We start from the raw sequence: 27,227 nt of genomic DNA, 5'->3' as shown, positions 1-27,227 counted from the left end.
ATTTCTTTGTTGCCCAGAAACAAGCCAGAAACGCCGTTCAGGTGGATCAACACTCGCCATTCACGCCCGCCGGTTCTGCGTGTCCAGTCCCACTATCAGAGCTCTGTCCAAGCTGCCCTGCCCAAGCTGCCCTGCCCTGCCCGCGAGAAACATCTGACAACGCTCCTGACGCGCAGCCTGAATAATACTAGGCATCGGCGCCGCTACTGATCTGACCTTGCGCGACATCCTCCCCTTCTCGAACCTCGTATTTGCCGAAACATACGAGGCACTGACTCCACGAGCTTCCGCTTTTCCACATCATGGCCGACCCGTCGCTCGCAGGCCGCAAGGTCTTCAAGGTCTTCAACCAGGACTTCATTGTTGACGAACGCTACACGGTGACAAAAGAGCTCGGACAGGGTGCGTACGGTATCGTGTGTGCTGCAACCAACAATCAGACCGGCGAGGGCGTTGCAATCAAGAAGGTCACAAATGTCTTCAGCAAGAAGATTCTCGCGAAACGCGCTTTGCGTGAGATCAAGCTCCTGCAGCACTTCAGAGGACATAGAAATATTACCTGTCTGTATGACATGGACATTCCGCGTCCCGACAACTTCAACGAGACTTATCTGTATGAAGGTAAGAAACTTGGGTGAGACAAAAGCGCCGTGCAAGTCAAGCTGACCATCATGCTACAGAACTCATGGAATGCGATCTTGCTGCCATCATCCGTTCTGGACAACCCTTGACCGACGCCCACTTCCAATCCTTTATATACCAGATCCTTTGCGGCCTCAAATACATCCACAGTGCGAACGTGCTGCACCGTGACTTGAAGCCAGGAAACTTGCTTGTCAATGCCGACTGCGAACTTAAGATTTGCGACTTTGGTCTTGCTCGTGGCTTCAGCATTGATCCTGAGGAGAATGCTGGCTATATGACTGAATACGTTGCCACGAGATGGTACAGAGCACCCGAGATCATGCTTTCATTCCAAAGCTACACCAAAGCTAGTATGTTCTGCGCGAATAGACCTAGTGGGGAAGCGCTGACAAAACCATAGTTGACGTCTGGTCTGTGGGCTGTATTCTCGCTGAGCTACTCGGCAGCAAGCCATTCTTTAAAGGCCGCGACTACGTTGATCAATTGAACCAGATCCTGCACTACCTTGGAACCCCATCCGAATCGACACTGTCACGCATTGGATCGCCACGTGCTCAGGAGTATGTACGCAACCTGCCGTATATGTCCAAGATTCCATTCCAGCAGCTATTCCCACGTGCGAATCCCGACGCTTTGGACCTGCTCGACCGCATGCTTGCTTTTGATCCCAGTCAGCGTATTTCTGTGGAGGAGGCATTGGAGCACCGATACTTGGCTATCTGGCACGATGCCTCCGACGAGCCGCCCTGCCCGACGACATTCGATTTCGGCTTTGAGGTTGTCGATGATGTTCAGGAGATGAGACAAATGATTCTCGCCGAAGTCAAGGCATTCCGTCACTCAGTCCGCCAGCCACAATACTCCCAAGGGCATAATCCAGGGCAGCCACAGGTGCCAATCCCAAACAACTACGATCCACGTGCATACGAGAACCCAAGACCGCAGGAAATGGCAGGACACGGCAATGATTTGGAGAGAGAGCTCCAGGGGGGTCTCGATGCCATGCGACAATAGTATCGAGGTTTGGCCAGGCGCGTCAGCCTTCGATGTCTGCAAGAGTAAGGTTATAATTCCGGATGGAGGCATTGATTGCCTGCTGCGGGTCGGACATGCAAGTTGTTGCATCGTGAAGAGGGTCAGAGAAGAGGCTTGATGATGGTGACAAGCTGTGAAAGAGAGGTTCACTTCAAAGCAGCTGCATGATGAAGAAATGCATGGGTAGTGGCTAATTTTGCGATTCCGTTTTAGAGGGAAGAGTCCTAGGATAAGGCATGAAAGCAATGATACTTTGGCAAAGCAGTCACTCGCAGATTCACTCATATATGTTGTTCGCAGCTGGCTTGCTCAGCTACGATTTACCAGACACAGCACAAGCCGAAGACCGAAGCTCGTTAGAGCATCACCGGCACGCGGCCCTGTAGCTCTATACTTTTTCCGTTCTTTGTGGCCACTGGCCAGGGTACCGCCGGTAAGTCGTTGCGCAACGATCAATAATAATTGCGTAGCCGATGCCGAAGCGTGGCCGGCCGTCCCAGCCACGTTTCTTTGAACGAATAGAGAGGCTGAAACGCGTTACAGCCCAGCCCACATGCAGCCATGCAGGGCACACCGATCAAGCACACCGGTGAATGCCAGTGCAAGGAAACGACGGCTTGAAACTGCCAATCGGTAGTGACAGTGGAAGAGTTGTCTCGTGTGTGGCTCTTTGATGATGTGGCACCGTTCACACCTTGTGATGAGGGTTATCATTACGGACATGATGCGGCTGGTGGGGTGGTTGCTTGGGCAGTACAGGTTGCATGTGTTTTCGTTCTTCTTAGTTGCATGAGAGCGCATGCGATGCACAGGAGGATGGCTGGTCGGCGACGGTCCTGCGTTACGCTGGGTTTTGTGGGACGAAGCAAACGGTGCTCCGGCTTCTGGGATGATGGTTGTGACGCCGGACGCTGGCTGATCGAGCCGTGGGATGAGCAACTGTCAACTGTTCGGCTGTTGATAGAATAGCGATAGCAACTGTGATGATGAAGTGCCGAGACTACTCGACGTCAATTGCAGAAGAAGATTGATGATGGAGCTTTGCGTCTATTGTCGAACACGCGGAGCACTGACTACGGCTGAACATGGTGTTGCTGTAGTTACGCGGTAGATCCTTGTTGCGCCGGGAGAATTAGTGGAAAGCTTGTCGGTGGCTGGCTCGTTGAACATCGCACTCGCGCGCAAGCACCAGCCTGATCTTGCCTTGCCCACATGCTGGCTTGTGATCGCTCGCTGTCTGTTTCCGTCTGCTGGTCTTCATCCTTTCGTGCGGCAAGAGCAAGAGGCGGGCGAAGGAGGTGCGAGAGAGAAGCAGCATCGCGACTCGAATCGGCGAGTCGACCCTCGTTGCGGTTGGTGGGGAGAACAACGCATCAGTGCAGCAGTGCAGTGTAGCTGACCTGACCTGACCTGACCTCACTCTCAACTTCTCACGCGCCGCTCCAGATACCGTAGTCAACGAGGCACGCCACGGCACAGCTAGTCTTCACTACATTACTGGTCCTCCTGTGCTGCTCGTGCACTCACCATCGCTTTCAGGCAGACATAGCACGGTGCAGCTCTGTGCCCGGCACCGCAGCGGCGAACAGCTCTAGCCAGACATCTGCTCCCGCACACAGCGTTGCACAACATCGATTGGCGTACAGCTGCATCCCAGTTCTGTCCGACTCCGACTGCACACTGTGCATGTCCCTAACACCTCGCCCGGCCACTGGGTAAAAAGTCATTCCGCATTGCACTGTTTGCGCCTTGCCGACCACGCACAAACAGGACCCACCAGCCGCAGCCGCAGTGATGCGAACAACATTCTAAGATGGGCATCGTAGACTCTCGTCGTCCGCCTCTGCCGCAAGCAACGGAGTCTATGGACGACGACACCTCTGGCGGCGACACCGAAGTTGCGACCAACGTCACCACCCGCACCGACAAGTCCCACTACACCGTCCCCGAAGACGGCAGTCCCATTACCATCTCCACCCAAAAGATCACTGCGAGCAAGGAGAGTGGCATTGGGAAGCACAGCCGCGCCAAGAGCCAGACGAGCCTGTTGATCGAATACTTCGAGGCTTCAAAGACTGGCGACAAGAGCAAGAGCAGGCCGAGTGTGCGCGTGAAGGTTACGCCGAGCGCATCTAAGAAGAGCAGGAGTGGCGAAAACGCTATTCAGATCACTAGCATTGGAAGCGATCGAAAGCCGTCATACACTCGTCGAATATCACTACCGAGCTCCAAGGACGCGGAAGTTGCACTTGCCCCAGCAGGAACAGACGTCAGCCATTCGACCGATAGCAACGTTTCTGGACATCCACCCGTTGAGATCGAGCTACTCAGCACCAGCGACGTTTCGAACAGTCAACGATCGTCGCGCGGACTCATGTATGCACCAGTGGAGTCCAACGTCTCGTCGATGCCGCCGGACAGCATGCTTGAAGGAGATAGATCGATGCTCGAGAGCGAGCGCGGCTACGAGTACGATGCCGAATCTCCTGTGAAGGAGAAGGATTATCTGCGAGAGCCACAAAGAATGGACAGTCAGGGCAGGAGCGCCAGCCGAGAGCGTCTTACGCAGAAAGTCATGGAGAAGCTGGGAGCCACTTCGGCTAAGCAGCGCAAGTCGAGTCGCGAATATGATGGACAGTCTCGCGAGAGACGGAGACGATCATCGAAATCACACCGCGCGGAGGAAGATGCCGTGAGCGGCGCAGAATCAAGCCTCTTGTCTTCCAAACTATCGCCCAGCGAGCGGTCCTATCGTTCAGATCGATCACAAACGTCGCGCATGACGAACAATCCGAAATTACTGGAAATGGTAGAGGATACCATCAAGCGCATGATCCTGCCTGAGATTAATGCACTCAAGGAAGACCAACACAAAGATCGCAATCTTCGCAGCTTTGAGCAGAGCAGACGTAGCTCAGGTGGCGAGAATGGCAGTCTCGAGCGACGAGTCAGCAAATCCTCCAGCACGCCACACCTGTCTTCAAAGCCAAAAGTGGTGCTGAATAGAGACGGCGATGATCCCGGCGTTGTCCTCTCTCGCGGCGACTCGGAACGAGTGAAGCATCGCAAGTCCAGCAGAGAATACTCAGATCGTCCTTCCAGCGGCCGGTCATCGGGTCGACATTCACGCGAAGGCAGCTATGAAGCAGACGAGAGGGTCCGACCCAAATCAAGCAGAAGCAATAACGGCCTCAGAGGCGCTGCCTCTGCTGGTCTGGCAGCTGGTGTTCTGACATCGGCTGCTCTGCGGCATCACGATTCTCAAGACGACGTACACTCACGGCGGAAGAAGCGCACCAAATCTCGCACAAGTCGCAGCCGGTCTGCCAGCATTACAGATACCATTGATGAGACTTATACGGAGAAAAAGGACATTCCGCCACTTCCTCTGGCCAGCAGGATGAATGACTCTGAGATCACTCGAGAAAGTATTCTGTCGCAAGGCACCGATCGGCCCTCATCAAGAAGCTCTGCCGATACCCGCACACCAGTTCGTGAAGTGAAGCGTGGCTCGGTCGGAGATGCCATTTCTCCAGCTTCGTCTCGTACTCCCACACGACCATCGTCGAGAGGACTTGGAATGAGCCTTTCCAACCAGTCTATAGGTCAAACAACGACGAGCTCCGTTCACAGACCGAATGGCGGTATCACGAATCGGGAGCGTTTGGCTGCCCTGACTGCTGCTGGCCTCGGCGGTGCTGCAGCAATGAAAGCTGTGGACCGGCATATGGACGCTGATGGTTACGGTGACCCAGCTCCACAGCGCAAATTCAGCGGAGGCAGCCCAGTCCAGAGCGTTTCCAGCCTGAAGAATAAATTTGAAGATGATCCTCTCGTCCCGCAAGGTTTGCGACCTAGAAGTGCGGCTTCCTATTCGTCTGCTGGCCGACTTCAAGAACATCGACATTCGCAATCCTCCTTGCAATCTGGAGATTCGCCTACTACTCAGCTAGCTCGCTCTGCAAAACAGTCCCGTGATGTCAGTCTCGATGAGTATGCAACTCCTAACGAGAAGCTGGAAACATCATTTACTCGTGAGACCGGCACACCAGGCGCCGAGACTGCAGACGAATGGCTTGAGCGACAGCATTTGATCAACGAGCAATATCGCGACTCAATGGCGACCAACCGCGACTCTTACCAGACCAACCCATACCCACAAGACGAGAAGCGCTTCACAATGATGACCGATGACAGCTACCTGGACCGTCATACAGAAGATGGACAAGCTGATGTGGAGCAAGACGTTCGTGACGTGACTGGAGGCGGTCTGGCTCCAAACTATGTGCATACTCCAGTCGCTGTGGAATCTGCTGTCGCATCGCTCATGGAACCTTCGACAGTCAGCAGCCATGTTGTCTCTTCGACTGGTAGTCCCAGCAAGAGCAATACCTACAGTGCTCGGATGGAAGAGCAGTTGCGTTCCAGAAACAAAGATGCGCCGCCCCTGTACGAAGGCTCGACTTTGAGCCAAACAATGCCAAGCCAGGACCGATGGGCAGCTATCAAGGGTCATGCGCGCACACTCTCATCCCCAAGTCAAAGCCCGGCGCGGGATCTGCGCAATCAGAGCTCAGACGAGAAACCGGTAATGACGGCTAGTGGCCTGCCTAATGTCGATGATCCTTTGCCAGAGATTGGGCATTTTGATGATTCCAAGTCTGACCTCACTACCAACCCATCCATTATCCAAGGTCCTCTTGGTGGTGATGCCACTGGAATCTCGACTTGGCCCTATACACCTGAACCAGAGGCAGGCCAGAGTCGGAGCGCTTCTGCCAAGAATGCTTTCAGCAAAGGCGGCCTGGTTGGTGCTGCTGCTGGAGGCGCCGCCGCTCTTGCCGCCGCTCACAAAGCCAAGCAACCTACAGTTGAGGACCAAGGCCGAGATACTCCAGACGTCGGTCGCAATGGCGAGTTCGATCGCGAGGCTACCCCTAGTGGCAGCCCAGCTGCTTTCCGTGACGAAGGCTACGTTACTGACGGGCGTACTCGGAGCGGAGGCGGCGCAACCCCGAAAGCAGAAAACCAAGTATATGGCAAGAAGGATCTTGAAGACTATCATCGTGCGATGGATGCTCAAGATGGCGATGACGATCCATTTACAGTGGACACCAAGCATACTCGTCACTTCAGCGGCAATTCGCAGGGATTGAACTCACCATTATACGATGCTTCAACTGGCAAAGGTCTCGATCGGATCCAGTCGCAGGATGTCGTGGCCTTGATGGACCATCTCACTGTTCGTGACGCGCAACGTAATGCACGCGATACGGAAATCCTGGTCACACTGGTGCGCAGCGCCGCTGAGATGCGCCAGTCTTTTGACGAGATGAAGAAGTTCATCATGGAACAAGACAAGATGATTATGCAGAATACCGATCGCGACGCTGAGTATACGGCGCAGAAGGTACTTGGCGGCCCACGACCTCAGCCAGTGAGCTCTCCTCGCACTCCGCGACGAGCAGTTGAATCTGAAGAAGATGTGCAGACGAAGCGCAAGGGTGTGCTTAGACGTGCACTGAAGGGTCTCACTGGAGGCAAAAGTGCAAAGGATCTGGCGAGGATCGAGGATATGCTTATGCAGGTCCTGGAAAACGTGGAAGACCTCAAGCATCAACAAGGTGGCCCGCAATTCGGCAGGTCCTATACCCTGGACAGCTTGGACACATACGAGCAGATGCGTGCTACACAGGACTCAGGCTATGAGCCGGAAGGCCAAGCTGGCACATCGAGCACCCCGAGCCAGTCCGGTCACTTCCCAGTCACACCGCGAGAGAAGCACCAATTCCACTCTGGTTACGATGGACGTCGCGGCTCGGACAATCGTGTCAGCACTGTTCTTGAAGAGGAAGACGATGAAGATCTGGAGCCGCACGAGACACATGTACTCAACCACCAATTTGAGAATAATGAGCGCCTCCTTACACCAACGCAGGAGCTGCATCGCAGACTTTCGCCGCCAGACACGCCACCACAGAAGCCTGCCCCGATCAATGTCAACAACGACGCAACACCAGAAAAGCAGAAGAAGCACAAGAGTAACAGTTCGTCCTTGTTTGGTGTTCATGTGCCAAAGATCTCGCGCTGGTCAAGAACCACGACTTCATCGGCAGCACCGGATCCAGCGACCATTGACAGCCCGAGGCAAGATCGCAATGTGCGACCATCCTCCGAGGCGTCCCGTTCTCAGTCGACACTGGGGCAGTATGACGAGGATGGCTACTCGATCCATTCTGGCGACCGTCGCTACAGCGAACAAGGCCACGCGGGTCTCGCGCAACCCGAAACGCGAAGTGTGCGCAGTCAAGCAAGCAAAATGACGAGAACGCCATCACCGCTTATCCCCTCAGAGGCCTCAGCAAAGCATCGGGACCAATACGTTGACGACGCTCGTGCCCTCTCTCCCGAGCAGGAGGATGACGAAGCTGATTTCGACGATCCGAAGTATCAAGCTCACAGAAACTCCCTCCTCTTGCAACATCCCCAGCCACGTCAGGGTCACACCTCGCGACACCAGAATACACTGGAGTCACAGGCGCATACCTTTGATGACACGACCGGAACTAATTCAGACCTGTCTCAGCGCACGGTCAGCGACTTCGATCCAGCTATCTGGGGATCATCAGGTACAGCCGGACTTGCACGACACCGTCTGACGCAAGTGGAACCAATCAGCCCCATCAGCCTGAACAGTCATGATCGCCATGGCGGTGCTAGGAGAGGCAGCGATGATGCGCCACTGATACCACAGAAGCCGGCCGTGCCGCCGAAAGTCGAGCTTGACCCAGAAGATGACTGGGATGAGCCAGAGTTCAGCAACAGTGGCTTCAGCAAGGGAGGCGGCTACTATAGCAGCCCATATGGCTCAGGTCATTTGTTGGAGCCCATTGCCGAAGTGCGATACAGTCTAGAGACTGATAGTGGTCACGTAAGTTCTTCTCTCACATTTTCCAAGTAACATCAGAGCTAAATGTGTCTGTAGATCTCGCCCGAACCTCACGCGTCGCCCAAGGTCGCAAAGGCCGTTGATGTGCGATCATCAGGCAGAAAGATCACGCCTGCGGGACCCAGATCTATGCCAGGCCAACAAGCCAGACTGGTAGACAACAGCGCCGCGTCTGGCACGGTGAGGAGGAAACCTGTTCCATCTCAAGGTACGATCATTTCTTCTTAAAACAGAATCACGGCCATTGGCACTGGATGCCAATGCTCATTCATTTTTTGATTGCTTGGGCTGGACACTCATGATTCGTCTGCGTAGGATCAAGGGATAGCTTTGAGAGCGAGACCTTTTGATTTTCATTTCAAGATGCAGAGCGAGCGAGCGAGCGAGCGACGGCGTTGATTGAGCGTTCTCATCGATTGGAAGATTTGCATACGCAAGGCATAATACACGTACGTTACTTGGGCATACGAGAATGGCGACATGGCTCGCTTTTCAGCACATACAAGCAGGTGCGGAACTTGATGTGTACATCTTGAATAGATTCGCGGTGCGGTGCATACACATTGCGTTGCATTGCATACTGTAGCGTGAGCAGTCCTTTGATGTACAGCGGCACATTGTTGGTTCTATAATCTTGAACTTTTCCCTTGCGACTGTCTGTGACAGTCTTTTGTACATATGGTTGATGAAAGCACACCGACGAGATTGAATCACAGCAATAGTGGTTGAAAAAGCCTCACTGCATACCTTTTTTTCTCAGATGGATGATGCTTCGTAAAAGCTTCCGATGTGCCTCAGAGCACACAGCTAAATAAGTTTATCAAATCTGCCCGATTCGACGGAAAGGATATCATATCACAGAACTGTGTTTGTTGGATGTACATATGAAGATTATTTGAGGATGCTTGATCGAGCGTTGTTATGGGCAGAATTGCGGGTTGTCATGTGGTCATCGTTTCCCACGGGAATTGGCTTCATAGTTATTTGTCGCAATGGACTTTGAAGGTTGTCTACGTGACTCGCACGTCTTGAAGCCGTCTTGCAATGCAAACTTCGCCCTCCACCGACTTGGCAGCCGTGCTGTACAAATACCAGCTCTCCATTGCCTTCGTGATAACAACAATGCTTAGCGCCTCCGTTTATCGTCTCTTGAAATCCGGACGAGCGTCGCTCTTGCATTGTGTGGTGGAGGGTTTGTGGCAGGCAGGCAGGTGTGAGGTTCAAGCTGCAGGCGCTGGACTGATGCATTTTCGAAGCAGATCGTCTTGGACCACAAAGATCCAGGCTCTGAACGGGCCAAGGCTTTCAGCCCGATCTCAAGACTGCCTCCTGTTTCCTGGTAAGCGGCACCGATGCAGCGGCCCTGACCAGTGTCGATTCGTGCTGACGGTGCATTATTGATGAGGCCCTGCATCGCGCTTAGCAAGATCTCTTGACGTCTTCATTACCCGTGCTCCTGGGTTCCGGAGACTACATCATGACTCCTGAGTTTCCCTCTCAGCTTTAAGACACCCGAACGGTAGCTTTCTTTTTTGGTCTCTGTTGATCTGTTCGCTTTCGAGCTCGTTTCTGCACATCATGGCATAATGTATTGCAACATAGCACTGGTCTCGATTGCTCTCGCAGCAATTTCGATCTCAGTAACAGATGTCGAGCTCCACTTGGATCGACTTCGGATTCGAATGCGCCGTAGTATCTTCGGCGGGCAGCTCCAAGCGACCTTGATCGGCTTCGATTGCTTCGGAGACCAGGACAGCAGGGAGGTGAAAATCAATTTTCCGCTTTGCCAGCTGGCCCCGATCGTGCTGCAACACACAGGCGCCGCGGGCAATGTGCAGCGATGGAAGGCGCGAGGAAGTATGCTCATCAATGGGAAAGTGCTGCTGCTGCATCTGGTGGTAAAGTGATTGGGCATGGAAGAGGCAGATGGATAGCTTATTCTAGTGTTTTCGGCGCACGGGGAGTTCAAAGCAACTGCGATCGCAACAGCAAGCGGCGGCTAATCAGGATCGGGTGTCGGTATGGAACGGAGTGATCTCCTGGAGCCGGAGGCAGCGCAGGCCCGTGACTTGCAAGGCTGATATTGCTCCCTTGCGACAATCCGATTGCGACGTCCGCCGCAGAGCCTGAGCATCGGACTACAGTATCACCATCGCCAAGCGTATGGCTTGTGCCGCGTGCGGGCTGGCGGCATGCCTGGGGCCACCGACGATGCCAATCAGAAAATCACAGATGGCTTGGCGACACATCATGTGCTGCGACGCTGGTACGGGTGGGCGGTGTTTGTGGCATTGTGCTACACGTGAGGGTGCGAAAATTCTGAATTCGGTATTCGGCTGAGCCATGCGCGTCAGGGAAAGCTTGGTGGCACGCTGCGATTCGCACCGTGACGCAACGGGGTCCGTCGTGTGAACAGCGAGTATCTTCTCGAGCCCGTGTCCGAGTGCGACGCTGTACGGAGCGGGTGCGTCGCGGGCTCAGCCACACGTGAGAGAAAATGGAGAATGGAGTGGCAGCTCGCTCCAAGAATCTGGTGCATACCACAGTTTGCGGACGACAACGAGACGCACATCGCAGCGCAGCACAGCCCAAAGCACGCATGAACGGCATGGTCTTGCAAACCACGCCTCGTTGCTGCCAAAGCAGAACTTATTTCCGGAATTGGCTCGGCCTCCGCATGAGCCAGGATGTCTTTGAGAGCAGACCTCCAAGTGCAGTCGCCTGTGGCTGTTTCCTTCCCGATCGTCGATGTGTACCAGGCAAGGCAAGAGCTAGGGAGCATCCGAGATTCCACACTTTACACTTTGCTCTCGGTCTCTTGCCCGGGCCCTCTTGCACTGATTGCATTGCACTGATGTGCAGCAGCAGCAGCAGCAGTCGCCCTCCTTCATGACCAGTGTGTCGCCTCCTCACCCATCGCTGCCGATTCCCATATGCCACCAAGCCAGCAAGGCTCCAGTCATCCTGAATGTCCGGTAGCAGGCCGCTGCTGGCAGCACGCACGTCGTCAGGCGAAGCCTCCAAGGATGGTGGTAATACCTCACCTGGCCACAATCGTCCCCCGGGAGCACGTCCTAAGCGGACACTCATAGAAAGTGCATGCTCCGCGTGTCGTCGGCGAAAATCCAGAGTGAGCTCTCTCCCGTTCAACTGAAGTCACAACTGACCTTGTCCCCAGTGCGACGGCCTCAGGTAAGACAAGTCCAGCCGACGTCGACGAAAACATAAAATGCTCACCTGACCTGACCTGCCTAGGCCTGCCTGCTCACGCTGCCAAAACCTCAGAACTGAATGCCAGTACGAGGCTGAGGAGGGCGAGAGTCGCTGGTCAGCATTACGACGCCGCAATCAGGTGCTCGAACAAGAGCGCGACCAGGTACGAGAGCTTCTGGCCTTCGTGCAAGCTAGGCCCGAGCCCGAAGCACAGGACATCTTTCAACGCATCCGGACGAGCAACTACGACGATGTGTTTGCCCTACTCCGCCAGATCAAGGAAGGCGTCATTGGATTGCCACCACATCAAGCCATGGGTCCTCTTCCACCGCCTGCCACGACAGGAGTCGATCGCCTTCCGCCTATACAGACCATACTAGACGTCCCCACTCGCGGCATGACCCCAAATCACCTCAGCCACAGCCACTCTTTGAGCTCAGAGGATAGCGGACGAGCTTCATCCATCCCGGAAATCCCAAATGCCCAAATCCCACTATATCATGCCATCGAACCAAGCCTACGTGGGCATCAACACCCTACGCCTTTCAGTGCACATTTGCCATCCTTAAGCTCTGAGGAAAGTACCGGTTCCGTCGGATCAACCTCGCTGGATCCTTCCAAGCCGTATCAAACGCCATGAAGGCTGAGAGCGGGCTTTCCAATAGGCCGACCTATTCAGGCAGTCATTCGAGCTGATGCCGTTACTACACACCTCAACAAAGACCACAATACGGCGCTGTGCGGCACGATATTCGGAAAAAAGGCTTTGACGGCATTTCCCATGACACTGGCACTGTGGCGCATGGGCTTCTAGTTTTGGGCTTGTCAGGTTCTAAATTGCGCTCCAAACCACGGATTGGAACCGAGCGATCGGTCCTCACCCCGCGTGTCTAGCTTGATGAGCAAAGTTCTGAACATCATACCCCTTTGTAAGTAGTATCATGATGTAATCAGTATCATGAGATGGTGGGGAAGGAAGCAGCTAGGAGTGTGCGACCACTTGGAATTCACGCAGAGGGGTGCGGCGGGAGCGTTTCAGCGTGCAGTGGGCGAGACATATTGCATTTTCAGATCGACAGAATTGCCGCCACCAAGCGTGCTGTTGCATTTTAGCATTCGTTGAAAAAAGCACAAAGAAAGTCCAGAACAAGCAATCAACACAGCTTGCTGTCGCGCGACAGCTACATTCACACAAGGTCAATAATGCTACAGAACTTTCGAGATCGCTGGAGCCCGTTTTTCGCGTACCACCCAAACGCACGCCAACTCCTGGTAGGAAAAAGTGCCCTTCAGCTCTGAACCATGATCAAAGGCAATTTCAGCGGCCGAGAAAGTCGGCATGCGCTCCGATGCATGCGAAATGATTGCAATGTGCATGCAATGGCGTCTGGATGCTTCGACTCAATGTCAACCACATGCAACTCCACCTTTGTGCCCCGGCCAACCCCATGTGCGAACACAATCATGCGTTCTCTGGGCGAAGGCTGCGGACGGCCTTTCCAGCTCGCCAGATCTCAAGGTTGCGGATCTCCTCCATCTCCTTCTCGAAAGCCTGGCGGTAGTCTGGGCGCCCGGCGTATTCCATGGTGCGCTTGGTCTCCTTGCCGGTCTTCACGCTCTCGTACAGCTCGTCAAAGACTGGCTTGAGGACCTCCTTGAATCGCTTGCTCCAGTCGATGGCACCACGGCGGGCGGTAGTGGAGCAGGCAGCGTACATGTAGTCCATACCATTCTGGCCGATCAGAGGGTACAGAGACTGCGTAGCCTCCTCAACGGTCTCGTTGAAAGCCTCGGATGGAGAGTGGCCGCGCTCGCGGAGGACTTCGTACTGAGCGAGAAACATGCCGTGGATACCACCCATCAAGCACCCACGCTCACCGTAAAGGTCCGAGTAGACCTCCTTCTCGAAGGTGGTCTTGTACATGTAACCAGAGCCAATGGCAACACCAAGGGCGATTGCCTTCTCCTCAGCCTTGCCAGTCACATCCTGGAACACAGCGACGGAGCTGTTGATACCACGGCCCTCACGGAAGAGAGTTCGGACAGTACGTCCAGATCCCTTGGGCGCGACCAGGATGACATCGATGTCCTTTGGCACCTCGACCTTGGTCTGGTCCTTGAAGACTGGGGAGAAACCGTGGGAGAAGTAGAGAGTCTGCGGGAAGTCAGCAATGTTTTGGAAAATTCGCTTGTGTGTTTGCTGACCTTGCCCTTGGTGAGCATTGGCTTGATGTGTGGCCAGGTCTCAGACTGGGCAGCGTCTGAGAGCAGGTTCATCACGATTGTGCCCTTCTGGATAGCCTCATCGACCTCGAAGAGGTTCTTGCCGGCAACCCAGCCATCTTGCTCTGCCTCTTTCCAGCTGGCGCCGTTCTTTCGCACACCAATGATGACATTGAGGCCGTTGTCGCGTAGGTTCAGACCCTGTCCGTGACCTTGCGACCCGTAACCGATCAGGGCGAGGGTATCGTTCCTGAAGTAGTCCTGAATTTCGTTAGCATGCGCGATTGTGTACACTGCGCCCTGAGCTCGCATTGAAATCGAGTCATCAAGGAACACGTACAAGGAGCTTGTCACGCGGCCAGTCGTCGCGCTCTAGCAGCAAGTTAGCATTGAGCCATTGGCCCATCAATTGCAGTTGTGTACATACCGTACACGACTTCTTTGTCGCCAGCGAAGTCGACGGTCTTCTTGCCTCGTGTTTGCTGCACGAATGCAGATGTGGTCGCTTTCCGAGCTGGACGGAGGCTGGCCCGGCTGGTGCTGTTGACAGCGGAGATGAAAGATCGTTGCTGCACCTGTGGCGCCTTTATCTGCCTCAATGAGGCGCGCAGCGCTCTGCTAGCATTCTTGGAGGCCATTTTGTGATATGGTGTAGTAGAGTGGAGTGAAACAGTATGGGGTGTGAGTAATGGGAATGTCCTTGGGTGTGCTCAAGAAAACTTAGTGTTGAAAGCTAGGACCCTCGCCGATCGCGGCATGGCATGGCCGAGACACTGCACACCTCCTGATATTGGAATTGCACACGAACAAGCAAATATACCACACCAGAAACACCCATCGGGTAGCAATAGATATACTGTCTCCACTCGGGGGTTGGAGCATCGTGTCATTCGAGCCAGAGCCTTCGCGCTCGCCTTTCAAGAAGCAGGTAATTATCGGGTTGAACTTCACTTCACCTTCGATCAATCACATGGAAGGAGCTCATTGTTGGCCAACAGTCTTCCTTTCTTCTACTCAAACACGCACGCGCCTTCAACGACACTGACTGCTAATGCGACTATCTGCTAATGCGACTATCTGCTAATGCGACTATCTGCCAGAAATAGACAACGCACTCACACCACTTGAATGGCCAGGCCACATCCTTACCACGCCTCTCACTTCCCGATGTGCGCCACTGCCGCACTGCAGTGAGCGTTTCCGCTGCCATGTCGAAGAAAGAGGCTACACTAGATGTGTATGCCGCTCCGTACATACCGCTGAAGCTGAAGCAACTAAATCAAGCCGCCGCACTCGTTGTGCCCTCCACGCCGGCGCCATGGACCAAGTACTCCGAATACACCGCTTCTTTTGCTGGCACCTCCTTTCTGGTGTCTCGAAAATCTTCGTCGAGCACCGATCTTGAGACGAGCGCCTTGAACGGGTCGGGAAAAGACTTGTCAGAGTTCTCGACTTACGGGAGCGCATTCGCCACAGCTTTGAAGCAAGAAGAGACTGCATTGCGCCATGAATACGAAGCGCATGCGATTTATCAGACGAGCTTGACACAGACTGCCTACGATGCTCAGCACTCCATGTACCGTCTGACAGTCCCTGGACTGCGCGAATTCAATCTCCCTCTTGAGGTCGGAGATATTGTTCGCTTGAAGCAGTTGCGATTTGATGCACGTGGAGATCTCATCGTCTTCTCAGGGTTCACTGCTCCAGATCGCGCACCTGTGCCTGGAGGTCTCGATGTCTGTCATGAAGCTGTGGTGTGGGTTATAGATCGCATGAATGAGACATTGTTCCTTCGACTGGACGGACTGCGACACATGAGCATGCTGTTCAATGCTTGCTTCACCGTCCAGTCTGATAGGATGCATGCATTGCATAGAGCGGTCAAAGAAGCTCACGCGCATTTGCAGGACCAAAATAGCTGGCTGCGAGCGATGTTGTTCCCTACTCACGATGACGGCGCAATGCAGCACAAACTGAATCCGAGTACCTTCAACTGCGTTCAATTTGATGACGAGCTCAACCATGAGCAGCTCAAAGCAGTTCATACCGTTTTGAGGGAGAAGTATGGTCGATTGCCTTACTTGATTTCGGGACCGCCAGGAACAGGTGAGTGGTAACGACAGCCTTGTCAAGCATGACAGCGCAGTGCTGACCAGATAATGCATAGGGAAAACAAAGACGGTCGTCGAGATTGCCCTGCAACTAATTCATGACCACAGTACCACTGCAGTCCTGCTTTGTGCACCTTCCGATCCCGCGGCCGACACCATAGTTCACCGGCTCAGCAAGCATCTCACACCGAATCAGCTCTTGAGAATGAACTCGCCAGCACGCAGTTTCCCCGAAGTCCCGAGCTCCATAATGCCCTTCTGTCATATCGAGGATAAGTTCTTCTCTTTGCCGCCCTTTCCAGAACTCATGCGGAAGCGCATCGTAGTCACCACAGTTCGTGATACTGAAGTCTTACATCAGGCACGACTTACCAATCGGGACCTGTTCGCACTCGAGCGAGGCTTATACACTGCTCTTCACCAAGAAGACATGCCATACGTGCCATCTTTGCACTGGTCCGCGCTTCTTATGGATGAAGCCGCACAAGCTACGGAACCAGAAGCTCTATTGCCGCTTCTTGCGGTCGCACCTCCCGAGAATGCCTTACAGGATCTCAAACCACCTCTTGTTGTGATGGTAGGGGACCAAAATCAGCTCGGACCACGAACAGCATCGAAAAAGGCGGGTATACAGAAGTCCCTTTTTGAACGTCTTCTTTCCCGCTCAATTTATTGCGAGCATCCCTTGGCTCGTTCGAAGCAGAAAGGGGGGCATGTTCCGCGCCTAACGAGAGATATGCTGCCGATCACAAGACCGCCATTCACAGACTTGATCAGAAACTATCGCTCTCATCCCGCAATTCTAGCGACACCATCTTCGCTCTTTTACAACGACACTCTTGAGCCATGCGCTAGCGGAGTCGAGTCGCTTCTGCCGTGGTACGGATTCAAAGGTCGCCAGTTACCGGTCCTGTTCCGAGACAACCGAAGCGGTGATGAGATCGAGCAAGACGGAGGTGGCTGGTTCAACCTGGGCGAAGCGGACATCGCACTCGCAATTGCACAATCATTCTTACGACAGGAGCTGCTGCAGCCTGAGCAGATTTGTATCATGAGCCCATTCCGAGCTCAAGTCAAGGTGCTCCGAAGAAAGGCACGCGAGCAGTTGAAGCCGGGTATCAATATCGGGCCCCTCGAGGCTTTCCAGGGATTAGAGTCAAGGCTGGTGATTTTATGTACAACAAGAACAAGGGATCGCTTCATTGACCAAGACATTGCTCGAGGCCTTGGCGTGATACATGAGCCGAGGAGATTCAATGTGGCATTGACGCGCGCTAAGGAGGGTCTTGTTGTGATTGGCAATCCAGATGTACTGGATTTGGATGAGAACTGGGCATCCTTTCTGGCGTTTTGCAAACGCACTGGATCTTGGGAGGGAGAGGTCAGCTGGCGAGCTCCACACAGCGAGAAGGTCAAGCGTTCTAGGCTAGAGAAGCAGATGCATATGCGGAACATGGTTGGAGAGGCAGGTGATGAACTGGTGAATGGCGCACGGAAGCTGGGCATCCGTAGTCAAGAGGAAGATGAAACGTGGAAGGCAGGTGTGGCGGCGGAAGAAGTCGTGCTGGAGGCAGAGACATCATCGATATGGGCCTGGAGCTGAACACCGTCAACGATAGAGACATAGATTGGAGACGCTCCCTTGTCGCAAATCGTTACTGCCGTTTGGCATATCTGCCCCACATCGTCTGAAGGAAGGAAGTTGCCCGTGTGGATGTCACTTCAAGAGTTCGACTTAAAAACAGAGATAGCTATGGGCACTACTTCGCCAACGTCCATCGTCACAATACGGTGCACCTAGTTTTGAGAAGCCTCGCGGACGCTCAGTACGCCGTGCCTCAGCTGTGTCTGGGGACTGAGGTAACCATGGGCCGTTTTGCAGATTTCGATCTCGATGACGCCGAGATGGGTCGCTTGCAAACCAGTTTTGCAACAGTAAAGAGTCTCGAGCTAGGATCCAGTTATTTCACAGAAGATCACGAGCCTGGATTGAGAAAATTGAGCCGGCTTGTGAAAGCGGCGCGTGACCTCAAGGAGCTCACCTTGTCCTTCGATGAGGATTTATATTATGGCTCCGAGGAAGCCCTACCATCCGGTCTGTTTCATATGTTCGCGGACAGTAAGCTCGAGAGAATTGTTCTGTATGGTGGCTGTTATCAGCACCAGGATCTTTGCGACTTTTTCCAACGCAGCAAACATACTCTGACCGAGCTGCACATGCACGCAATCGACATGCCGAAGACAGGCGACTGGAAGGTTGTATTCCAAGCGCTGGCCACGCACGAGAGACTGCAGTACATTGAAATCGGAAGCATTTCTCGCGATTCCAAGTTCATGACTAGTCTCGGCAGTCAGCAAGGCACTGAGGATGTACAGAGATGGATGCGACGGCTGGCTTAGACGGCCGAGTTCAAAAGTCCAGACGAGGAGCTGTATGGCACCGATAGCGATAGCGATTGATGACGTGGAGAACGACGCCATGTGTATGTAACTCTCTTGATCTCGCTAGGTGATGACGAGTTGAGCATCGCTGGGCAATGTGACATGGGTACATCAAAAGAGGAGGCGTGGCGTGTCCTGGAGAGTATGTCTGCCCAGAAGCCGAGACAAGAGGGCTCAAGTGCAGTGTTGAGGCATTTTTGCTGTTGCACAATATCTTTACAGTCTTTCCAATCAGTCCAAAAACCCCATCTCGTCATCCACCACGCCTTTCAGACCCTTTGGCTGCCTCATGTAACCAGCATTGGATGGGGGCCATGCTTTGTGCCTTGCTCGAAGCTGTTCTGCGTCTTCCAGCACCTGTGCTAGCTTGTCCAACTTCCCATGCACAACATATTCTTGCTCTGCTAGAGCCTCTGCGAGTTCAACCTGGTGGTTGTTTAGAAGTTCTTCATTCGGTACGACAACCAACGGGACCGAGATACGCAGAGCGTCAAGAATCGTTCCAGATCCTATGGAGCTCAGTATTTCGCTCTTTCCACTTCCATTCTCGGAGTACGTACCAGCATGGCTGATCACAACTCCCTCTCTTGCTGCCAACCCCTTCGCCTGTCTCATGTATCTTCCAAGTCCTGCTTTGTCCAACGCAAATCCTGTTATGTTGAGAACGCTTCCGCTTTCGCTGTTCTTAGCTGCAGTGATGTGCTCATTGAAGACCTCTCGTCCATCTTGACCGAACTGTATTAGCAGATCTGTATACTCTTGCTGCTCCAGCGCTCGCAAGAAATCAGGTGCTAAGACGCCCTTCACCAGCCCACTGAAGGATGCTGTTGCGCCGACGGTGACGAAGCATGTTTTCTGGTTCTTCATAGCCATACTTTGCTGGCTAAGTGACTCGGGAGTGTGTTTACTACATTTTGTGTCACGTACAAGAGCAAGGTGGTGGAGGCGAGGCATGAAGCAAGCTGCGGAGGCAGGTGCGGAGGAGCGCACAGACCAGCTTCGATCTCGAGAAGGAGCAATGCCTGACTTCATGTGAATAATGCTTTCAGCAACACAACTCAGGATATTATGGCGGCGCCATTGAAACGATTGTGTCATCAGGCGGCACGAACGACATCAAGACACACGCGTACACGATCGATACGACCTTCCTTCATCCCCGACTCGCAATGCCAGGCCTCGCAACAACGTTGCTACCAGTCATCCCGTCCGTCTTCGGCGGCAACACAATTAGACGAGATCGATGAAGATGACTTCGACGGATATCTGGAAGCATTGGACGAGAAACTACCGGACGAGGGCCTTTTGCCATCAATGGCACACGCCGAACTCGAACAGCATCGCGAGCTGCGAGAAATGGTCCGACTTGCCGCCTGGGAAATGCCATTACTCTCACAACTAGCGCAACCGTATGAGAAGCCAGACAAAGCAAAGCTCCCTCTGAAATGGCGATACACAACCTATTTCAGCGAGCAACACCCGGCGAGCAGGAAAGTGGTCTGCGAATTTAGAATCTCTGACATTTCCCAACTGGCTTTCGCCAAAGACGAGGAGACGCGAGAGAGACAAATTTTGAAGCTCAAGAAACTCTGCGGAGCACGACTCAACCCACAATCCTCTTCCGTGAAGATGAGCTGCGAAAGTTTCGAGACGCAGGCACAGAATAAGAGATATTTGGCGGATACTATCAACAAGCTTATCGCGGAGGCGAAAGATCTGGAGAGTGGAGATAATTTTGAGGATGTACCGTTGGATACGAGACATCATAAGCGAAAGGTTAGGTTGCGGTTTCCGAAGGAGTGGAAGATGACGGAAGAGAAGAGGATGGCGTTGGAGGCGAAGAGAAATCCTCCGGCGCCGCCTGCGGAGCTGGAAGCGGGCGAGGGAGTGGAGGAGGATGGTATGCAGGCTGAGCAGGCGTCGGCTTTTCTGTCTGAGGATATTGAAGATTTGGAGGAGGAGGAAGAACCTTTTATGGTGCAGGCTAGACAGCCGCGGCAGACAGGCAATACGGGGCAGAACGGACGATAGGCCTGAAGGCGTGAATGTACAGATGTTCGAAGATCAAGCAGTTGTGTGACTGGTCTATTGATGTTGAGTTCGGCATGCTAGTGCGCCAAAAGACTTACTTCGGACAAGCGACGCCTGCCACCTGAGCACTGGTGAGAAGCCAGTGACACCTCGCTGGCAACCTTGCGACCAGGTACTAGCACAATATCATGATGCATAATTGGCCTTTTTTTGCTTGAACTTCGCATGTGACAGTACCTAGGAGCAACTGAAGGTCAATCAAGTGAATAGCGAACCACTTTCAGTACAAAGTGAATCAATAGCATGTGATCCGGCCTGAAGTGAGGTTGACTCCGAGGTCCGCACGTATCAGTTCTGAGCACCATTCAATTTTGCCATCAACCACGACCTTGAAATCGGTTGCAGCGACACCGCACATGGGCTGCCACGCGCAGGCGCTGCCACAAGAACTGATTGACATCGTGTTGGAGTGTACAGAAGATGCCGACGTACTTCCACTTCACGCAACCTGCCGCTGCGCTCTCGACCAGGCTCAAGATCAACGCCACCTATTTACTGAGTTTTACGTCGGCCGGCTAGTCGACATTTGCAACGACGAAGTTCTATCGAGCTGGCTCTATAACCAGCGCTTGGTGGGTGCTGTAACAGAGTCCAAAAGATACCAAGAACGCAGGATAGATGCCGTGGGTTTTGAAATTCATGAGCGCCAATGTGATATGTTTTGGCTTAAGCAGATTTCCCGAGGTCTTGAGCTGTGTGTCCCATCGAGCGTAGACAAGCTTCTTGGCGGTATCGACCATCTTCTGCTGTACCTTTCAGCCGGAGTCGACGCACTCGTCGCTGTCATCATTGCTTCCCCCATCGCTGTCTTCCTCATCGCTATCCCGACTGTCATATTCGCTACCCTTCTTGGAGTTCGACAAGGACAAAGTCGACACTCTTCGGCTTTCTCAGAAGGCGTCTCTGGGTTGACATGGCTAGGAAGTTCTGGAGAGAGAATTCGGCGATGAGCTGACGACGATGGGTGAAGAAACGGTTCAAGAATTCATCATCTGATTTGTTTTGCATATCTCGGCAGACCATCCGGAAAACAGAAAGTCGTCACACTCGAGGCTCTCGCAGGTCATGTCGATGAGCCCGGACGATAGGGCGTGGCGTCGTTGACACTGCCCATGTGCGGCTTCGTCGTAATCGCCATGATCTCGACGGAGTGCTTGGTTCATCTCCTGATGTCGGTGTTGAAGATCAGGTCGTCGAAGTCAAGTTCGGAAGTGCCGAGCCAACTTATAGATCTAAGGTTTCAGCTCAGACTGACAGTCTCTGCCTCCGAGCTGCCATTCTGCCCATTATGATATTCAGGCGCCTCCAGCTCCTGCCCAGCAACCCAGACCTTGTTCAGCTCTTCATCTATCTCTTGTCTTCGCTGCTTCCATTCCTCAACTTGGCTGAGCTTCTCGCGCAGCTCCTGAATCTCTTTCTCTACGCTGTCCTTTTCGCTGGCTGTTCCGATCCTGTTGAACTCGTATTCGCTCGCATCTTCGCCCAAGCCGAGTGTAAGCGTGTATGAGTGATATCGCTTCAGGGAGGCACGAGTGGAGATCGTGATCAGTGCTAGTGCGGTCATTAGCAGAGGAGACTTACGTCCAGGTACGCGAATTGACTTACTGATGCCCTTCCTCTTGCAAGTCTCGTACAGTATGCCTTCTACATCTGAACTCACAGCTGAGGTGCCCTCATCAATAAATGCGTATCGCGGCTCGTGGTAGAGCAGCCTAGCAATGCCCATTCGCTGCTTCTCTCCACCGCTTAAAACGTCCTGCCATGTCTTGCGCGTGTCCCAGCCACCTTCACGGTCTGGAATATAGCCAAGCTTGCTCTCTTCCAAAATGGCTTGGAGCTCACTTTCTCTTCGGCCAGCTTCCTTCATATCCATTTCAGTGTGGGGGTAGATAACTTGGTCGCGCAAAGTGCCAACAGTGAGATACACTTTCTGGGGCAAGAACATAATGCCATCTTGGCCAGTTTCCCGAGGTCGAGAGGTCAGGCCACGATATGTCGCCCAAAGGCCAGCCACGATTCTGGCAACAGCAGATTTCCCTGCTCCATTCGGTCCTGTGATGAGCAGGTGGTCGCCTGGTCCTACTATGAACGACAGGTTCTCAATAAGCTCCTCGCCGCCCATTGGGAATGGTGAAGGCGCGACAACAGGTACATTCTCCAAACGCACGCCATCGTAGCCTTTGTGCAGCGTGCCATGCACGTCAGTTAGATTGTATGGTTCGGGGTGATGGCCGCGTGGTAAGTGGTACGCATTTGCATGAACGCGATGCAGAGTGCTGATGAGCATGAACACTCTGCTCGTTTGACCAGCAAGCTCCGACAGATCCTTGATGGAGTACATCATGCGACTTCCTGCGTCCGCGAGATTCAGCATAAGACGCTTGTTGGTGATGAACTGCTTCGTCCGAGCTCCAGAACGATCGCTGCCCTCGTCGCTCTCAATGGCATCAACACTCGGGGCGCTTGATGACTTTGATGTCGGTTCTGGTGCGATGTTGAGGCCCGGGAGGAAGACAGGCAAGCTGGTGATGACGAAACCAAGCGCAGACCATGTGTATTTCAAGACAAAATCCTCAAGCATGTTGTATCCTACCTTGACACGGTAGATGCTCTCCATCCACTTCCTCAGCTCGCGGAAGCCCTTGTCAAGCAGTTCGTGTTCTGTGGGTCCACCCGCATAGAATGCTATCTCCTCAGCATTTGCAATCAGTCGTGAGTGCAAGGCCCGGAACTCGCCTTCTTTGCGTCCTTCAGCAGCTTTAAGCTTGCCAAATGGCGGGCTCAGCCTCTTGAGCAGGATGGCGGTAGCGAAGTAATTGCTGAGGAGGCCGCTCAGCGCTAGAGGACCCAGCGACTTGTAAAGCTGATAATTGAAAGTGATTAGGTCGATAAACGGCTTGCCGAGACTGGAGTACAAGTTGGCAGCGCTGTCACAGAAAAGCGTAAGATCCTGGCAAATGAACTGGTCGGCTCCGTGGTCGATGCTGCCATCCGTGTTGTGCATTTTGTAATAAGTCATGTTCGCGCTCAGGTACAGGTCGTGTACATATCTCGTCAAACGTGTTCGGAAAGCAATACTGATCTTGGCCTGCAGGAACTTGATCACCGAGTTTGTGTAGCTGGCAACGACACCTAGTGACAGCCATTTCGTGATGCCAAATAGAAAAGCCTTGCCTTGTCCAGCAATGAGATCTCTGACGATCTCTCCGTCCATTCTGGCCACCACTAGTGACAAGTAAGTGCGTAGCATCAAGAAGAAAGCATGCATGGTAAGCAGTCCCGACTCTTTCGATCCTAGCCTCGGCACTGCTATCTGCATAATAGCCAGGAACTGATGCACGAACGCGACATTCAGTCCAGGCTTGACGTCGCTCGGCGGCGCACCCAGCTCAATCGCTCTACCGGACACTCTCTGCCTGATCGGGTTCAAGAAGAATCTCCGATGCGCGTCAAAGGTTGTAGGTCGCGTAGGATGAATGACCACTTTACTCGCGCGGTCTTTATAGGGCACGAATAATGTTCTCGTCCCGTCTTTGACCTTCAAGCCACTGTTTCTTCTGAGGAGTTTCCTCCCTTCATCTTGCTCTTTCTGCTTCCGCCTGTACATTCGATACCCGCTATAGCTGCCGGTTATTATTGTCAACGACAAAGCAAGGGTCGCAATGAGCTGGGTCGTCCGCTTGTCAAGGGGACTACGGTTCTGTACCTTGTCCAGACGCTTCAACAGGCGCTCGTAGAAGTAGTCGAACCATTGTGAGAAACGGTCGGCGGGTTGCTGACGTAGGGTGGATTGGCTCGCCATGGTTCGCGTGTGCTATCGTGAGGGGCTCATCAGTATCGAAGGTAGCATTATCAGGTCGTCAGAAGAGAGAAGAAATCGTCGCGCTGTCCACTGTGGAAGACAGTCGAACTTGCATGTGAAAGGTGATGCGCTCGATCATGTGCCACGCGGAAGCCGGACCTCGGCACGCTTGTCCAAGCTGGGGGGCTGGAGCTGGCAAAGAATGTGTAGCAATTGCTTTGCGTTGTCCTTTCCTACTGACCTGCGCTGCTTGTCGCATTCATCGGATTATATTTCGTGAATGATGCTCTGCAGGTGCTCGTCGCTCAAGCCTCGCCTGTGTTTGCAGTGGGCCCTCACTTCCCGCATTCGGTCACGCCAAGCTTCACATGGGTCTGTGCTTCACAGAAGAGTTCATCACACATTTCCAATCGTTGAGTTACCACAAGCCGATTGCTCTGAATCAATATTACTCGAATGTCCATTGGCCCACATCATCAAAGGGTGGCTGCGCACCATGAGTTCTCAATTGACTTCAGGCGGAATGATGGCTCAGGGGCCAGCGTCATAAGCTGCTCAGCTGATCAGGGGCACGCACTCCGTGCTTCACTCTGCGGCTCCACTGGCTTTATTTCGCTTGATTGCTCATTTGTGAGCACGCCGGCTCAGTTCTCAGCATGCCTGCTGCAATGCCAATCACAGGGCAGCGTTGTGATTAGAAGCTGACGCACGCCGCCCCTCGCCCTATATAAACCCCTTCCCTTTCCTCGAAAAAAAAAACCCATACTTGTAAGCTTTCCCCATTTCCACCCCTACGCTTTAGCAACACTTCACTAACGTCTTCACAGACCTTGTTGAACCGTGCCCGCTCACGAATGGGCTTCGGTCTAGACAAGAGTCTGCATTGCACACTGCGGTACTCCAATCTAGTGCTTCTCCTTCGGGGGCAGCATCGGCGCAATTTTTGCTGGCTCTTGCTCATCGAGCACCATTTTTCATCAGATCGCTGGTCATAGACCACTGCCTGGAGAAGAATGCATCCTGTCGCCCACATTGTAGCGCCGCTGCTCCGAAGCACCACGCTCCGCCGCCGTCGCAACCTCGATCACGTCCTCGATACACCCTTGAGCGCACCGGCGCACGACGACAAGATGTTCCGATGCCTTTCGTCGAGCGCGTCACGGCGCTTACAATACATGTATGCGTACGTCCCATGCACGCATTCGACTGTTGGGCTCGACACGTATCGCAAAAGAGCTTGAGATGACACACTGCGACGGCTGCACAGAAGCAGGAGGAATACTCTGAGACAAGACACAAAGTGACAAAGGTATTATCGGCAGACACGATCTTAACGTCTGTCCTCTTCGGGTTTTGCACGATGATAAGTCGTTGCCCAATGCCGGCACTTCGCGTGCGCTCCGCCACTGCCACACCTGCGGACATCGTGATAACTTAGGGAGATGACGAGTAGAGCATCACCTGCCGCTTCCTCAGCTCTAGGAAAGCAGATTGTAGTTGATACCTTGTAGGAATGAATAATCAATCAATCGACAAGCCTCATGCCCATGTATATAGCTACGCCGGCATCTGACGCCTTGAACTGACATCTGTACGATTTCGGCTGACGAACACCAGACCATATAATGAATAGCGACGACCAATACAAGCTCATCTGATCAGACCTTCTGAGTCTCCTGGCCAACCCCATTTCTACTGTACACGTCTCGATCCGACCTCATCATTGACTTCGACCAGCTCTTTGCAAGGCTACTGCCTCGTGCAGAAATGCATAAAAGAACATATGGCTGTTCTCTTGGAGTCGAACCCAAACGTTTTGACTGTTCGGCTCACAAGCTATTGCGCTGCTGTGCTAATCACTGCTAAATCTGGTTCCCACTCCACGACCAAATCCCCAACCTCAGCTCTGCCACATCTCCAGACACGATCACCTCTAATTCTCCCCCGAAATGGCAACTTCCAAAGCAACTCCCTTCCAAATCACAGTGCAAGGCAATGCTGAGATCCCACATCCTGCCGAACGAGCTATTGTGAACCTGAACGTGTCCTCTTCTGGTCCAAACAAAACCGCGGTATCCGACGAAGTCATTACAGCCGCAAAGCACCTTGAATCGCTGCTTCGAGATCTCGGCGAGGCCTCAGAAGAAGCTTCCAATCCGTCGCCATTGTCGCACTGGTCCAAAAAGTCACTGACCTCGAGTTCGCACATTCCGTATAACCGTGATGGCGAGGCGCGACCCAGGAAATATTCCTCCAAGATTCAGTTTGATATCCGCTTCAAAGATTTCAAAGCATTAGGAGCATTTGGCACGAAAGCTTCTGCGTTGCCTCATGTCGAAGTCCAGAATATCGAATGGATGCTCACGCCTGCTACGGAGAAGTTTTTCAGGTCGCAATTGAGGAAAGATGCTGCCAGAGACGCCATCGAGAAGGCGAAGGATTACTGTGAAGCGACAGGGTGCTGGAATTTGAGGCCCGTGGAGCTAAATGAGGGCAATGTATACATGCCGACGACGAGGAGTACCGGTATGGTCTACGCTGCTGCATTCGCGGCGGAGGATTTGTGCGAGGAAGACGGAGGAGATAATATGCGTCGTGGAGGACGGCAAGACGAGGATCTGGAATTCGAGCCGCAAGAGATCAAGATGGGCTTGGACGTGACGGTGAAATTTTTGGCTGATTTATCTTGAAATTGATTGAGAATGTGAAGGATGAC

The 27,227-nt window shown here is 53.3% G+C and overlaps 10 protein-coding genes across 10 annotated transcripts; 5 read left to right on the top strand and 5 right to left on the bottom strand.

The window, feature by feature from the left end:
* Window positions 1-302: 302 nt before the first annotated feature.
* Window positions 303-1,943, top strand: MPS1 (mitogen-activated protein kinase; the record flags this gene model as incomplete). Its single annotated transcript, XM_007927722.1, has 3 exons — window positions 303-621; window positions 681-995; window positions 1,046-1,943. 3 exons carry the CDS (start codon window positions 303-305, stop codon window positions 1,657-1,659), a joined length of 1,248 nt encoding a protein of 415 aa, XP_007925913.1. The 3' UTR covers window positions 1,660-1,943.
* A 7,537-nt stretch (window positions 1,944-9,480) lies between these two features.
* Window positions 9,481-10,515, bottom strand: MYCFIDRAFT_182764 (uncharacterized protein). The gene has a single exon (XM_007928360.1). It carries the CDS (start codon window positions 10,494-10,496, stop codon window positions 10,206-10,208), a length of 291 nt encoding a protein of 96 aa, XP_007926551.1. The 5' UTR covers window positions 10,497-10,515; the 3' UTR covers window positions 9,481-10,205.
* On the bottom strand, window positions 9,481-10,516 carry MYCFIDRAFT_211287 (uncharacterized protein). The gene has a single exon (XM_007928359.1). The coding sequence runs from the start codon at window positions 9,875-9,877 to the stop codon at window positions 9,521-9,523; it is 357 nt and encodes a 118-aa protein (XP_007926550.1). The 5' UTR covers window positions 9,878-10,516; the 3' UTR covers window positions 9,481-9,520.
* Window positions 10,517-11,562: 1,046 nt separating this feature from the next.
* On the top strand, window positions 11,563-12,993 carry MYCFIDRAFT_215244 (uncharacterized protein; the record flags this gene model as incomplete). The annotated part of the gene is made up of 3 exons (XM_007928358.1): window positions 11,563-11,661; window positions 11,808-11,821; window positions 11,885-12,993. 3 exons carry the CDS (start codon window positions 11,563-11,565, stop codon window positions 12,480-12,482), a joined length of 711 nt encoding a protein of 236 aa, XP_007926549.1. The 3' UTR covers window positions 12,483-12,993.
* Window positions 12,994-14,725, bottom strand: MYCFIDRAFT_71129 (uncharacterized protein). Its single transcript, XM_007927750.1, has 4 exons — window positions 14,493-14,725; window positions 14,406-14,437; window positions 14,048-14,326; window positions 12,994-13,997 (listed from the first exon to the last, which is right to left on the bottom strand). The coding sequence occupies exons 1-4, from the start codon at window positions 14,701-14,703 to the stop codon at window positions 13,305-13,307; spliced, it is 1,215 nt and encodes a 404-aa protein (XP_007925941.1). The 5' UTR covers window positions 14,704-14,725; the 3' UTR covers window positions 12,994-13,304.
* A 1,250-nt stretch (window positions 14,726-15,975) lies between these two features.
* On the top strand, window positions 15,976-17,542 carry MYCFIDRAFT_116328 (uncharacterized protein; the record flags this gene model as incomplete). The annotated part of the gene is made up of 2 exons (XM_007928357.1): window positions 15,976-16,171; window positions 16,233-17,542. Coding segments are annotated over 2 exons (1,506 nt in total), but the record flags the coding sequence as incomplete, so codon positions are not given.
* A 1,249-nt stretch (window positions 17,543-18,791) lies between these two features.
* MYCFIDRAFT_61030 (glycosyltransferase family 1 protein) lies at window positions 18,792-19,524 on the bottom strand. Its single transcript, XM_007927721.1, has 2 exons — window positions 19,179-19,524; window positions 18,792-19,127 (listed from the first exon to the last, which is right to left on the bottom strand). Exons 1-2 carry the CDS (start codon window positions 19,489-19,491, stop codon window positions 18,850-18,852), a joined length of 591 nt encoding a protein of 196 aa, XP_007925912.1. The 5' UTR covers window positions 19,492-19,524; the 3' UTR covers window positions 18,792-18,849.
* A 162-nt stretch (window positions 19,525-19,686) lies between these two features.
* Window positions 19,687-20,996, top strand: MYCFIDRAFT_211284 (uncharacterized protein; the record flags this gene model as incomplete). The annotated part of the gene is made up of 1 exon (XM_007928356.1): window positions 19,687-20,996. The coding sequence occupies one exon, from the start codon at window positions 19,687-19,689 to the stop codon at window positions 20,647-20,649; it is 963 nt and encodes a 320-aa protein (XP_007926547.1). The 3' UTR covers window positions 20,650-20,996.
* A 691-nt stretch (window positions 20,997-21,687) lies between these two features.
* MYCFIDRAFT_61028 (ABC transporter, ABC-D family, PMP type) lies at window positions 21,688-24,560 on the bottom strand. The gene is made up of 2 exons (XM_007927720.1): window positions 22,315-24,560; window positions 21,688-22,260 (listed from the first exon to the last, which is right to left on the bottom strand). Exons 1-2 carry the CDS (start codon window positions 24,509-24,511, stop codon window positions 21,950-21,952), a joined length of 2,508 nt encoding a protein of 835 aa, XP_007925911.1. The 5' UTR covers window positions 24,512-24,560; the 3' UTR covers window positions 21,688-21,949.
* A 1,942-nt stretch (window positions 24,561-26,502) lies between these two features.
* MYCFIDRAFT_7308 (uncharacterized protein) lies at window positions 26,503-27,003 on the top strand (the record flags this gene model as incomplete). Its single annotated transcript, XM_007927508.1, has 1 exon — window positions 26,503-27,003. A coding segment is annotated over one exon (501 nt), but the record flags the coding sequence as incomplete, so codon positions are not given.
* Window positions 27,004-27,227: the final 224 nt, after the last annotated feature.

This window comes from Pseudocercospora fijiensis (genome assembly GCF_000340215.1).
Source record: "Pseudocercospora fijiensis CIRAD86 unplaced genomic scaffold MYCFIscaffold_4, whole genome shotgun sequence".
In the NCBI taxonomy this organism is placed as follows: Eukaryota; Fungi; Ascomycota; class Dothideomycetes; order Mycosphaerellales; family Mycosphaerellaceae; genus Pseudocercospora; species Pseudocercospora fijiensis.
This window is presented reverse-complemented; position numbering and strand designations above follow the sequence as displayed.